Consider the following 15,196-nt stretch of genomic DNA (forward strand, 5'->3'; position numbering starts at 1 on the left):
TAATTAAAGAAATACTAAGTTTGTATAGTGCCTTAACGACTTATCCAATCACTATGAAATTTTATATATACAAAAATTACCTATATCCTTTTCAATCCCACTGTAATGATATAGTTTACCATTTATCCCGGTCACGTGAATAAAGCCACGGGTAAAAGTTAGTTGTTCAATAAAAACTTAATCAAGCATGACAAAACTGAAAAAAAAATTAAAAAAAAAAGTATCATCCATATAAGTTCAGAATTACATAAGTTTAAATATTATATTAAAATATTGTTATTAAACTTATGTTCACATTTAACATAATTATACATAATTGATTAAAAGGCATTTAATTAACTCTATAAACTAATATTAAGTTAGTTAATTAAATCCCCATTAAGTCATCAAATATGTATGGAAAATTCTACACTGTTATGTAATAATATACACAAAAAATACTATTGAACTTTTCCACCTCATTGCAGTAATCTATTCATAATGGAATAAACAAAAACCGTTCAGTTTAGATGTAATCACCCATTTGGCTGTAAAAATTTTTAGTTTCTATCCTATTCTACCAATATTTTTTTATATGTTAAAATTTGTAGAGATGTTTGCATTTTTACATACATACATATAATAATAATAAAATAATAAAAAAAAAATTAAGTTGTAAGGGACATATGACAGTGAATTTATAGGGTACAGAAGTATAAACCTCTTAGTTCTCAGGAATGGCAACACATGGAGAGTAACATAGGTGAAACAATATAATCTGTTATATCCATTGTATTGTTCATGTCTACAGGAGATGGTTTCCACTTCCCATCAGGTGGGCCGTCAGCTTGATTATGGCTTGCAAATATTGAATAATATTCATATTTGAATATTCTTTTTATTCAGAATATTTGATATATTTGAATTTTATTAAAATATTTAAAAAGAAAAATAAAACTAACAAATAAGTATATTCCTTTATAAATAGATTTTAAAATTTATTTTATATAGAATTTATAATTTTCTTATATAGAGGAGCTCAATGGGCATGTCAGAAAATAGGCTAGAGAATTTGAGGGTGTTCTGGTAGGTGTGATCTTGTTAATTCAGCAGTAAAATAAATGGAAAAATATGGTGGAAGCAATGAAAAGGAGCCTTTATCAGAAAGATAGAGGTGGAGTGATCACACTAGGTATAACAAAATGGCCATGTGTTAAGAAACTACAGTATGAAAGAGTACCTATGCTGCCCCAAGGATATTTTAAGTTTTCTCTGAAGAAGAGTTGTTATTTATTGAAGAGACTTAAGTAATGTTCCTGCTGAAATGCCTTTCTAGAGTTAACTGATATCTCTACATCAAATAAATCACCAGAAACTAACAGACTCAATATTTGCTCAAATAAACTTTGAAACACAAATATAGTAAAGGCCACCTTTGTAGGTACATGTTCTTTGACATTAATTGAAAGAAAGTTTATTAATAATAATAATATCTTTATTACAGACTACAATTCATAAGTAACATAATCTAAACCTAATTAATACACCTTACCATAAAATTATTGTAAGGTATACTAACATTAGGCAATTATTGAAGGTAGGCATTATAATTTAAAAATGTGCACATCCAGCATATCAGAAATATAATGTGTATTATACCTTGTTTCCTGATTATTTATTTAGATTTTAGATTAGAAATATTAAAGCCACCGTGGTGACACCAATTGAAGTTTGGCTTCCTCCTCTTTTGTCCCTTATTCTTTAATATAGTGTTTGATGCAGTCTTAACAAATTATGGGACAAGTCTCAATGACTATTAATGTTTTTACTAATGATATAACAGTTGCAATTTAGATAAGGGGCATTTAGAGCATGAAGATAATATCTGGAAGGATATACTTGAGAATAATGGTCTGAGACTGTGAATTTGTAGTCTACAACAAATTTGCCCTACAATTCCTGTCGATAGTTAGATTATTCTTCTTACTGAATTGTATTGATGAAATTGTATAAATGGATAAATTCTAATATCTGGTTACGAAAAACATAGAAGACCAAGCAAAATTGGAAAGATTTTCCATCCAAAGACTGTCTCTGGTAAGTAGAATAATATAAAATACTGAAACCATACCTCCGATCATTTTTCTGAAGACTGAAAACCAACAATACAGTGAAAGACAAAGAACTGGCTATTTTGCTTTGTTACCTTTATAACTTGGTAAAGAAGAAATAGCTTGACTCAAATTAATTTTACTAAATGTATTTTTAATAATCAATCTTTACTAATAAAAAAATTTGGGTATAAAATTATTTGAATAGTACTGATTTACTATTTGAATAATAATTTTGAAATAATATTAAAATTATATTAATATTTGAATGCAAGCCCTAATACTGTTGCACACGAGCAAAACAGCTGGTGATAAATAAAGGTAAAACTCAGACACTGGATTAGTAACACCCACAGTATTTGTTTTTCTAAATTTTCAATAATGTTAAACAACCAAATAACAGATAAAACAGCCCACTCTAGATGAAATCACCCACACATGACTGTAAAGTAAATGTTTCATGTGAATCGATGTAAATAAAGGCAAATGTCAGTTTGTAACACCCACAATTTTTATTTCACAAAGATTTTATGTTAAAACAATATATATTACTAACTTTTATCTGCAATTTTGACTGTGTAACCGTGATATATTCATTGACTAGAACAAAAAGTAATCAACATCCTTCTCCAAATTTCATAGTGATTAGCTAAGCCATTAAGGCCCCAAAAAAATAATAAATAAATAAACTCACATTCACAATTATATGTATTATATATCTGTAAATATTTTATATCAGTGTATAATCAAATCTATGGTAAACCTTTTGACAAGCTAACATACAAATATGTTTAATAAACCCAGTATATTCACTCAGAGGAACTGAAGCTTCAATAAAATAAATGTATTATAATAATTCACTGTATTATGACTTCTTGATAGAACTTCATTGTATATAATATATATATATATATATATATATATATATATATATATATATATATATATATATATATATATATATATATATATATATATATATATAAAATATATATATATATATTATGTCATTCTTTCCACATACTGTGGAAGAGTCAACAGGCTTTAAAATCATAGTGCAAATTAAAACAATTATTTATTAAAGTGGATGAGGCAAGAGATGTATGTAAAGATAGAGGTGCATTGCAGTCAGTTCTCTTTATTCTATTTCAAATATTATTACTTCTTCTATTTTTTGTTATAAATTATTTTTCTTATCTATACATGTGATTTGCTAATTTATATCATCTGTTGATATTTTATAACCTATAATAAAGATGTAATCAATTCATATATATAAAATAATATTGAAAATTAAAATGGATACATCTCTTATTATATATACTCTGTTTATATGTGGTCTGTTTTTTATACTGTACATATTCAGTAAACAATTTTGGCCTATCTTTTTATGAAATTATTTTTCATAAATAAAGACAGAGAAAATACTTCAATAATGTTAAGTATGTAATGAATTATTAAAAAGCTTTTTTATTGCAATTAGATATATGTTCATTTTATACACACAATTTGACAAAAAGCCACACCGAGATTGTTTACCAAATATGCCAGTATAAAAAAACATATTATATAATTTAATATGTTGTGTTATTAGTGAAATTCTATATATTCTTGAATACTATACTTAAGTATAAATGCTCCTAAGATGAATATTTATTTATAAGGACTCAATGTAACTTAAATAAGGTCACAAGAATGTGTACCTATTGATATAACCAACAATATCATCTAAGAAGTGATCTCAAAGTAATAATTGTTGTACAATTTCTATACTACTATTGTCTCTCAATCTTATTGTTGTTAAAGTTTCAGTTGATAGTGATAATAATAATGGTAAGTGGCACACTATCCTACCATTTGCCTAGTCCTCATAATACCCAAAGATCCTTGAACTTAGGTGGATAGGTCAATATAATAATTAGAAACCAATAACAAATGTCTATAAGTGCAAATCAGAAAGCATAAAGTTAGGCTAATTGAGATGTTTGTTTTATATCAATTTAATTGATATTAAAGTTAGGAACTAATTTATACAAAGTTATTTTACTTTATATAACATATATTGCCAATAGATAAGAACAGCACAATGAATATTACAATATATATTGTAACTTATCCTGTGTTGATTTTCCTAAAAAATATTTTGTTATACCCTCCAATTTAATAATATTACTACCATATCCTGATCTTTAAACTTAACACAGCAATGCAAGCATATATGCTTGATAATATGAGTGGGATATAGTATACAATATTTAGAACTGTCATTACTAACAGAGAGATGATTATTTATGAGATTTTTGATTCAAATGTGATCAGTAAGTCTCGGACCTATACAAATTGTTCTCCTGAACAAACATGTTAATAATCTTTGTACTTTTTAATGTTACTTCTAAAGTACTGTTTTGGAGTCCAGGGTTGCAGATAGAGTACTCACCAACAGGTAGGAGTGGCGTTGTCCACCGTGTCTTGGTTGGCCTGCGTAGGAGACTCCGCTCCCCGCGCGCCCCCTGCCACTGACGAAGCCGTGGTGTCGCCTGCTCCTCACAGCGCCATCATTGTCCGCACTACTCACGCCACTCGCACTTCTATTACCTCGTACACACTGACACTAGTTGCATCTCTACCTGAAACCATGACACCGTAAGTTGCACCGACCGAACACTCGTCACAACACTACACGGCTCACACCGGCCCCCCTTACTACTCCCCACTATCACAGCCTCCAACGACTTCTATCACAACCCTAAAACTCCGCGCACAAATAATATTCCCACTAAAAATGGCAACCTTCTGAATAACGACCCGACTCAACACACGAGTCCACCATAGAATACTGTAATATTTATAAACTTTCACGAGTTAATTATAGACCAGACGTTACTATTAACGTTTGAACATAAGTAAAAGATGAGAAAATAATATTTATAAATAGCTTCGGATTATTTTGATACAAATCTATAACAGTCTATCACTGCATACACACCCCTGTTTCGGGTGGAGCGGATCCTCTTCTTCCTATTTAGAATACGTTTAACATAAGAAAATTAGCACGGATTGGTTTTTAGAACTACAATTATATGACCTACACCCTGATAACTACAAAGACATTTTGTAGAAATGACAGCGATCCCGTATCGGCTTTACAGAACCTAGAAAAAATCAACATGTCGCCTTCTGTGATACGAAAAGGTGTTTTATCATTGGCAGTTCGGTTAAATCGAGATAAGGGGCGTGGTCAAATGTGAATCGAGATAAATGTCACCGATAAACGCTACAAAATGGCATTATCTTTGTAAAATAACTAAGTACACTTGCATTAAGACAAATTATTTAAACTGAAAAAGTTATTTATTGAAAGATGTACGTTTTATTTAAACATAATAAAAAAAAAGATAACGGAATTTAGCAATTTTAGTGGATTAAATTTTTTCATTTAATTTAATACAACGGAAACATTTATAATAAGTTCATATTACGACGCAAGTACTATGCTTAATCTACATATGTACTAAGGAGGTAACTCCCGATGGCGGTGTTATAACAACGGCTTTTTAAAATTACTTTCAGATATCTATTTGTAAAATAATATTTAATCATTACAATGAATAATTTTGATAATATTTTTTTTTATCCTATCTTAAAATCTGCAATGTACTTAGTTAACAAAATAGGTAAAGCATCTGTTCCTATTTGTAGGACAGAGATGGAATTCCCATCTTATTTTTCTTCTAAGTGGTTACCAAAAATAAGATGGAATAACACTATATACTTAACAATACAATAGAATAACACTTTTATTATAATTTTAATCGTCTAAGAAGGTTTTAAGCATATCACGCGCATGATCGCCAGATACAAAAATATGTAGGGTTCTCAATTTAGATGATTTCCCACTATTAGGGTAACAGGAAATTGTTGCGGAATAAATTGATACAATGACTTTGGACGTGATGTATATTTCAATAAATAAATAAATATATATTATATATATACAATTTGTATAATAACATATATATATATATATATATATATATATATATATATATATATATATATATATATATATATATATATATATATATATATATATATATATATATATCTGTCACGCCTGTCTCCCATTAGGGTAGGCAGAAACAATGGAACGCCAAATGCTTCGATTCAAACAAACCTCTTTCGCTTCCTCCATATTCATCAATCTTGTCTTATAACGTAATATAATTGAATTAAAATTAAAACTATTGTAGACCCTGTCAGGCACAGCAATTAGAAGCAAAGAGGGCGACGTTTATTTAATTTTCATAATAATTTCAACAATTAAATAATTTATTTTTTTTATTTAATCAATTTAATTAAATTCTATTTAAATTACAAATTAATTTATTATTTTTACGAATTTTTCGTATAAGTTTTATTTTAATGAATACAATCTAATGTACTTGTTTATATTTATTAAATTATTCAAATATATTTAGTGGTTTAATTTATGGTTATAGATAAAATAAAATTGAAAAACTGTCACAATTCAGTTTTTAATACTAAAAACTGCTAAAACGTCAGTTGTAATCTATATCACACTAGTAGATATATTTTCTTATTTTTCTATGTCCGGCACAATAAGTAAAAAATTGGTACGTCTCTTAATGATTTAAAAATGCTAGTATAAACTAATAATTAAAGTAAAAAGCGTCATGTTTTTGTTTTTAAATTTATGAAAGGACATACATAAAATGACATTAAAAGCATGCTAACATAAACTGCAATATTTCCAGGTGTATTTATTAACTATATATCAATGTGTATATGTAACGTACATTACGTTACAATAATAAGTATTTTTATTGATTAATATTATTTTGTAAGGGTATTACAAATGTGTTTAGGGGTAAACATGTTTAGGATTGGCAATATTAAAAAAGGCGCGTGTTTAGTTGTCACTGTCAATGTCACAACAGTATTCAATTTTAATATATTCAATTCAAAAAGTTCTTAAGTAAAATTTTATAATTAACTAAATATTAATTCATTTACGTGAGTAAAATATAACCATGGCGGCATACAATAGAACTCTTAATTTTATAGCTTCAAAGTTGGGTCTGAGTGAGGAAGAAAAAGTTTTAAAGTACGTAAATGTAGTAATATAAACATTTTTGCTTGAATGGTTTGTTTTTATGTTTTATTTTATAATTTCTTGAACCTTGTTATTTAGAGTATTTGTTTTGTGTAATCCGATCACTACAATTATTGTTTACATTCTATTTATCTGTTTATTGTTCTATTATGTCATTGTTATTCCAATGAGAAACTTAAATTATAGTAGGTTATATAGGCACTTATAGTAGATTCGAATTGTAAAATATATTTAATAAATTTAAGGTATTAAATACATTTTTCAATTCAAAAAACGTATTAAACGTTTTTTTTCTAAATATATTATTTTATGTATTTTTAAATTAAATGCTCTTAGAATTTATTCATGTTTTTAGTTTGCATCACCTGTCTACCTGTGTGTATTAACATAGACAGTAATAACTGATGAAAGTATTTAAAATACTTCAATCCATATGAAAATTAAATAGGCTTAATATACAGCAAGTACATTAAGCAATAGATTTAATATAATAATGTTACTAAAGTATTTTTAGAAAGAGTGAATTAAATACAGTTAATAATTTTTTTTTGTTAATGTATATACATTTTCACTTAAATTTTATCTTGGAACTTGGACTTACAATTTAGTCAGACTTTGTAAATTCTTGGTTCTATTTCAAGCTGAAAAAAAAGCATGCGAAGTGTATGCCATTGATACATCAATTTGGTGTTCTTCAATTTAGTATGGTGTGTAGGGAACACACCATTGGTTGATGCTAGACACCATATATTTTTAAATTATTTACACATAGCGTACAAATTAGCCAACCTTAGGTGCATTTATAGACATCGAAGGGGCATTTGACAAAACAAACTGCCAGTATAAGTCGGGCACTAGCTACACATGGAGTAGAAATAACACTTAGAGAATGGATACATAACATGCTTAAACAACAAGCTATACAATTTACTGTAAATACTACCACACGAGGTACTCTGTGTGATCTCATGAGAGTAGTTTTTGAAATAATTGAGAGATGGTGGAGATCAAGGAAGGAGTTGGTGTCGTGTCGTATCCAGAGGTGAAGAGACTCGCTGAAAATCATAGTGAGTGGCAAGAGCTCCACCGACAAGAGTGCAGCTCTTAAATGGATATATATATTATACAACTTAGAATGTCAAACAAGCTGATGGCACACCTGATGGAAAGTGGTAACCGTCACCTATAGACATGAGCAGTATAAGCAAATAGTGCATAGAAAGGAGTGATTGTTGAATTATAGACATGAACAACTTTATGGAAGTACATCTCAAAATCTAGTGTGTTAATTAAACATAACCCATTCCTTAAAACTAATTTTAGTATGCACTAACAGGGTTGCGAAAAAAAAAAAATTATACCTAGAAAATATTTCTATATTACCAAACACTAAAACAATAACTTAAAATTCTCATAAAAAGTACAGCCTGTATCTGTATCAACAGCACTACATAATAATAGGCATGTACATGCCTTCCATTTATACTAATTATTAACATTAGTTTTAAGTAATAGGTTATATTAATGAACATACTGTACAGTCTAGACTTTAGAGTCATCTCCTGTGTTTATGAAATAAAAATCTTATTGCATTTATAAATACAAATTTCAGTAAAGCAGCAGAATTTGAGCGACTTCTTCAAGCAAAGACAATAGCTGGCAGTAATATCACTGACGTTAGCAAAGTTGCTGTATGCCTCGATCTAGCTGCTAGAATGATTGGTGTTGATTATGACGTGGTAAATATCATATTTGTCTGTTAATCATTAGCCTTCTTTTTTTAACATAAACAAGGATTGGTAAACAAGTTCAGGGCTCAACCTCAAATCAATAAATAAATAAATATATATATATATATATTTATAAATATGAACAGCACCATGGATGTCACATAATATACTGTACTTCTCATGGTACCCTCCATGCAGGGAGTCTAACAGCTCCATTGCTATCAATATACCCTGTCAGATCAAACTCACACAGTTGTGGCAACCATTGTAATTAATTCTCTTAAAATTCATAATGTTGCACTAACTGATCTGCAGTCACACACATTTTGTGCTGATGCCTCTCCACTATATACTGATAGCACAGACAGGGTTACCATTCCATTTTCATCCACAAACAAAACCCTCCATGCTTTGCTATTCCTTTGTAGCATTTAAGTTCGTTGCCATATTCTTCAAACTGAAATGGCATGTCTGCCTCAAGGCAAGTGAGATGTTTTATACAAAATTTCATTCTGGTAAGGCCTTTATGTCTATTATCTGTCTACCCCATTAAGATTCTATCTTGAGACGTTTTCTTAATCTGTTTTAACTATTTATATATTTGATATAATTTGAACAATAGAGATTTAATGAATTTACTGTTAGGAGTTTCCAACAATAAGATTAAACACTACCATGTAAGCACCATACTCACTATAAAAAGGTATTCTGTATGAAATCAAAACAGTACATACACATACATATCTGTCACGCCTGTCTCCCATTAGGGTAAGCAGAAACAATGGAATGCCAAATGCTTCTATTCAACAAACCTCTTTCGCTTCTTCCACATTCATCAATCTTTTTATACACGCTCACCGGTTACGGGTACTTTTGATTTGGCCCTTCTTCAGCACGTCGCCTATTTGGGCAACATACATCCGTCTAGGGCGGCCCCTACCGACATCTATCTCGACCGCAAGACAATGAGCCCATCAAAACAGTTGATTCATTAAATTCTCTATGTCTAGTTATTTATACAATGCTATTGTTTATAATTTCAGAAAGCTGTCATCAAATATTCAGGCCTCAAACCAGCTATGTACGCCAACAGTCGAAAAGTCCTAGAGAACTTACTTGAAATTAATAGTGACAAATTGAGTACTTCACTGCTATGTATCACTTTACAATGCAACGGAGTTCAGACATTAGCTGATAAGATACTGCAAGATTATCAGAAGCAGGCTAAAATGGTAAAAGAGAAATATTTGTCTATAAAATAATCCATCTTTTTTATTATTATAAATCTGAAAGTGTGTTTGTCTTCTCTTGGCGCTTTAACGCTTGAATAAATCACTATAAAATTTGATATTCACACACTATATGAGATAGAGAAAAACAGGCTGCTTTTTATCCGTCACGCAAAGCCGAGGCAAAGCTATTAATATGATAAATAAATAACCCTTGGAGATTACATAGTCCATGCATGTTATATTACTTGGATCTTACATGTTGCGCCATCTACCAGAGGGAGACTTTGTACAAAAGTCGATTGCTTGGGTACCTCTGTCCCATTCGTGTTTCAACCGTGAAGCAGTTGTGTTTGCATGGCTGTGTTTCGGTTTGAAGGGTGGGATATGGCGTGAATTTACTGGGTACAGAGGAATAACACCTGAGTCCTCAGGAATGGCAACGCATGGGGGGTATCATGGGAGAAACAGTATACTCTGTTATGTCCATGGTACTGCTCATGTCTATAGGCGACGGTTACCACTTTCCATCAGGTGGGCCGTCAGCTTGTTTGCCATTCTAAGTTCTATAAAAAAAAAAAAAAAAAAATCTAGTATTAAACTAAGCGGAGCTTCTATTGTGTACTAGAAAATTCATAGAATTTTTTCTATATACATCATCATATCAGCCTTTAACTGTCCACTGCTGAACATAAGCCTCTCCCTTGATTGGTTTTGTCAATAGTTGCCACACTTGGCACGCGGATTGGCAATCGCAGGCTTTAGAGATGTTTTAAGAGGGACGCTGCTGTCCATCCCTCGCCCTCCCTTAGTCGGTACTTATTTACATACTGTTTACGATGTCCACGAGATAGAAGGGGTGGCCTATTCTATGCTGTGTCCACACAGCCACTGTGACCACACAGCTAACAGCTACATACATATTATACTCATAAATACAAATTTTGTATTGTGCGGGAATCAAACTTAAGACATTGAATAATAGACACTGTGTTAGACTGCCACATAGCTAGGATCATAAAATTGTTTATTCTATATAATAATATATAGGAAATGTAGTTAAAATGTAATTTATCGATGTTTTCAGGAAATTGACTTGAATCTCCCGCAATATGTATGCATGGCGGTGTATCAAGCATGCAGGTATGTAGTCCACTTCGACGATATTAGAATATGGCCGATCTAGTTATTGAATTACATATAAGATAGGATTTATTAATATTAGATTGTAACTAATTCAATTTTTATTATCTATATATGGTAGTTTTCTCAAAGAGGGTTGACGTCAGGCAGGCGGCCGGTCGTAAAAATAAGCCAAATCTTTTTGTAATATGGATAAAAAACATATTACGCCGACCCCATATAATAATTGGGATAAGAGTAGGAAGAAGAAGAAGGTAGCTTTTAATTAGTCTATTGTTGTTATATATATTTAATTATTAAGTTACAGCTGTAAACTTCCCTCAGAAATAAATAAATAATTAAATTATAATTGCAAAAGCTTGTAAGGATAGATGGATGTTTGTTAATCTTTTACGCAAAAACTACTGAATAGATTTGAGTGAAATTCCGTTCATGGATAGGTTATATCTTATCTTAGTACATAGGATATTTTATGTACTGATACACGCGGGTAAAGCCGCGGAATACAGGTAGTAAACGAATGACGAATACTTGAATGACAAGCAGAATTTATCTTGTAATTTATAGATAAATAACTAATTATGAATTGATAATGATTTAAGACATAGCTAAAACTGATATTGCTGAAATTTTATTATTAAACTATTTATTGATTAATTTTACAATATGAATATAAATAATTATAAACTACAGAATATATTAAATAACTATATAATACTAATAACAATTACGATATGAATAGATACACACCAATACTTAAATAATAAATAATAATAATAATAAGAAAATACGTACTTATCGTGATATACTATTTCGAAAGTGAAAAAAGTGTTGTCCTCCTCTCTCCTACTTGCTGTGCCCAACAGGGTCCATAATTGAAACCTTATGTAATAATTATGTATTATGTATTAATTAATTATTATGGAATGCAATAAATAAATAAATAAATAAATAAAAATAATGTGTAGAGAACTTTATACGAATTTACATTGAGAAAGCCTAATATAGTTAGTATTAAGTTATATTAACACTAATTATATTACTTATGTAATTAGAGATTGATTTAATATCTCAAACAACCTGTAATGACCTCTCCAGGACTATATATCAAGTATTTGTTATATATATCATATAATATATCAAGGTTTTGTTGTTTCAGAATTAATAAAGTGAAAGTGCCAAAGAGTAAAATATTAGAGAAGAGTCGTTTAAAACCAGCGCAATGGGCGAAGTTAGATGCCGACTGGACTAAATTCGTTGATGAACACTTTGCTGGTGTCAAGAAGAGGGTGCGTCAACCAAAGGACCTGAAAGAAAACGGTAATATGTATATCAATATATTTTATTACAAAAACCAATTAATAACAGGTTTTTATTATTTATTTATTTCAAGCAAACATACAGCTTTAACAATGTATATTTTGTATTAATTTAAGAATCTTCAACAGTTTCTTAAAAACAGCGATCTCAATAATTTTAACACACAATTAGAAAAAGTTACTAGGTTTTTTATGGGAATGGACATTCAATGTTATATTAAGATACCGAAGGATATTTTGGCTCTACTTTTTAATTAGTTTAAAACGTATTAAAAACACTTAATGAAAAAACCACTAACAATTACACACTAAAAGTACTTGAATGACAAATGTGCATGGTGCTAGTCGATCATGTATGGGTAATTAACGACCATGTAATTTTAGACATAGTACATTTAAATAAATACACATAACATTAACAGAGATTTAAAAATGTGACTGTTGAGTTACTTGCGGGCTCTTCCCAACAGATAATAACATTTAAAACATACATTTATAAAAAAAATTCGATTTAAAAAAGCTCGTAAACAAGTCTTTTTTTTACAACTTAGAATGGAAAACAAGCTGACGGCCAACCTGATGGAAAGTGATAACCGTCGCCTATAGACATGAGCAGTATCATCGACATAACAGAGTATACTGTTTCGCCCATGATATCCCCCCATGCGTTGCCATTCCTGAGGACTCAGAAGTTATTCCTCTGTACCCTGTAAATTCACGCCATATCCCACCTTTCAACCTGAAACACAACCATGCAAACACAACTGCTTGACGGTTGAAACACGAATGGGACAGAGGTACCCAAGCAATCGACTTTTGTACAAAGTCTCCCTCTGTCTGTTTGCATGAAGATAATTCGAATTCAATATGAGAGTTATACAATTAAATAATTTATCAGCCAATGTAGTTTGCACAGTTTTAATACAACTGAGGGTATTATGAAATTCTTACTAATTTAAAATCAGTCAAAAAATCTTTATTCACATACATCAGTTACAGACTCTTATGTTACGTCATTTTACAATTTTAATAATTACTATATAAAATAATATTGATTTAAAAAATTACAATATTTAAAATTATAATGCACTTCACATTAATACTGTATTCAAGTCTATGGATTTATGTCATTTAAATTCTTACTAATATTATAAATGTGAAAGTAGGTTTTGTTTTATTTGTTTGTTTGTTACATCTCAGCGCCTTAACGGCTCAACCGATCGTTATGAAATTAGGTATACATGTACTGTATGAGACGGAGAAGGCCATAGGCTATTTTTTATCCCGGTTAATAAATAGAATATATCTAGAGCAGTGATTCTCAACCTTTTTTTTTGTTGCGGCACATATTTAACGATTTCAAAATTTGGCGGCACACAAAGAAAAAGATAAAAATTATTTACTTACTACAACACACTGCATAAATAGTTTATGACAAAAATTTTAAATATTTGCAAAATTTGGCGGCACACTTTTAAAATTTGGCGGCACACAAAAGTGCCGCGGACAGTGGTTGAGAATCACTGATCTTTTAGTTATCCATTTGTTATGCCAAGACTGACCAAAACCAATCAATATCTACTAAGTTTCATGACCATTGGTTTAGTTGTTGATTTATCAAGAAATAATCAAAAAAAGGAAGAAGAATTACGAAAGAGATTTATCGAGCAAGAATGAATGGAGATGTCGGTAGGGACCGCCCTAGACGGACGTATGTTGACCAAATAGGCGACGTGCTGAAGAAGGGCCAAATTAAAAGTACCCGTAACCGGCGAGCGTGTATGAAAAGATCGATGAATGTGGAAGAAGCGAAAGAGGTTTGTTTGAATCGAAGCATTTGGCGTTTCATTGTTTCTGCCTACCCTAATGGGAGACAGGCGTGACAGATATGTATGTATCATCAGAAAAATCTATTATAATATCTCTTATTTATAATGTTATTAAATAGAACCGTTTTTGATATAATTCTTTCTTTGAATTAATTAAGTTTACATGTTTGTTGGTTATGCTTTTGCCCCCTTTAATACTTTTTAATTTCTTTTTTATGCTGAAGCACAGAAAAACAATTGTCCACTTTTCAATTAGTGTTTGATATTTCTGCAATACATCTTGTATTGTTGCAGATGATAATCAAGAAAAAATGGAAGTCGACAGTCCCAAAAAAGAAGAAACAGCTGATCTACAAATAGAGCCTTACAAGGACTGGAAACAGCGGATGTTGGAAGCGGCGTATAAAGAATTGTCAGAGTTGGAAAACAAGGAAACACAGAGCATGACTCCTAGGAGATCACCACGGAAAACGCCACAGAAGTTTTCGCCATATAAAAATTCTAGCAAAGAAAAAGGCGTACGGTTATTATTTCCACTTAATTCATGATATATAACGTCATTTTATATTAAAAGTGTTCATATCGAAGCGTAGTCTTTCTCTCTCTCCTTTGATTTAAGTGTTTTTTTTTTATTGTTGGAACAACTAATTCATGCATTCTTCCAGCCAACTCTATTCTATGACATATCTTTGACCTCCCTATATGACATGACACTTAGTGTT

At 30.4% G+C, this 15,196-nt stretch overlaps 1 protein-coding gene across 1 annotated transcript; it reads left to right on the forward strand.

The window, feature by feature from the left end:
* Positions 1-7,025: 7,025 nt before the first annotated feature.
* On the forward strand, positions 7,026-15,061 carry LOC113511152 (origin recognition complex subunit 6). Its single transcript, XM_026894755.2, has 6 exons — positions 7,026-7,215; positions 8,837-8,963; positions 9,998-10,186; positions 11,271-11,326; positions 12,486-12,646; positions 14,769-15,061. The coding sequence occupies exons 1-6, from the start codon at positions 7,142-7,144 to the stop codon at positions 15,020-15,022; spliced, it is 861 nt and encodes a 286-aa protein (XP_026750556.2). The 5' UTR covers positions 7,026-7,141; the 3' UTR covers positions 15,023-15,061.
* The last annotated feature ends 135 nt before the right edge of the window (positions 15,062-15,196 follow it).

The sequence above is a fragment of the Galleria mellonella genome, unplaced genomic scaffold (assembly GCF_026898425.1).
Source record: "Galleria mellonella isolate WM207_F2 unplaced genomic scaffold, CSIRO_AGI_GalMel_v1 utg133, whole genome shotgun sequence".
NCBI lineage: Eukaryota > Metazoa > Arthropoda > Insecta > Lepidoptera > Pyralidae > Galleria > Galleria mellonella.

Excerpts from the sequence above, each read along its gene's own strand:
- LOC113511152 (XM_026894755.2), top strand. The coding sequence starts at position 7,142 with ATGGCGGCATACAATAGAACTCTTAATTTTATAGCTTCAAAGTTGGGT. Across the intron at positions 7,216-8,836 it reads GAGGAAGAAAAAGTTTTAAA|TAAAGCAGCAGAATTTGAGC; the intron begins GTACGTAAATGT and ends TACAAATTTCAG. Across the intron at positions 8,964-9,997 it reads TTGGTGTTGATTATGACGTG|AAAGCTGTCATCAAATATTC; the intron begins GTAAATATCATA and ends TTATAATTTCAG.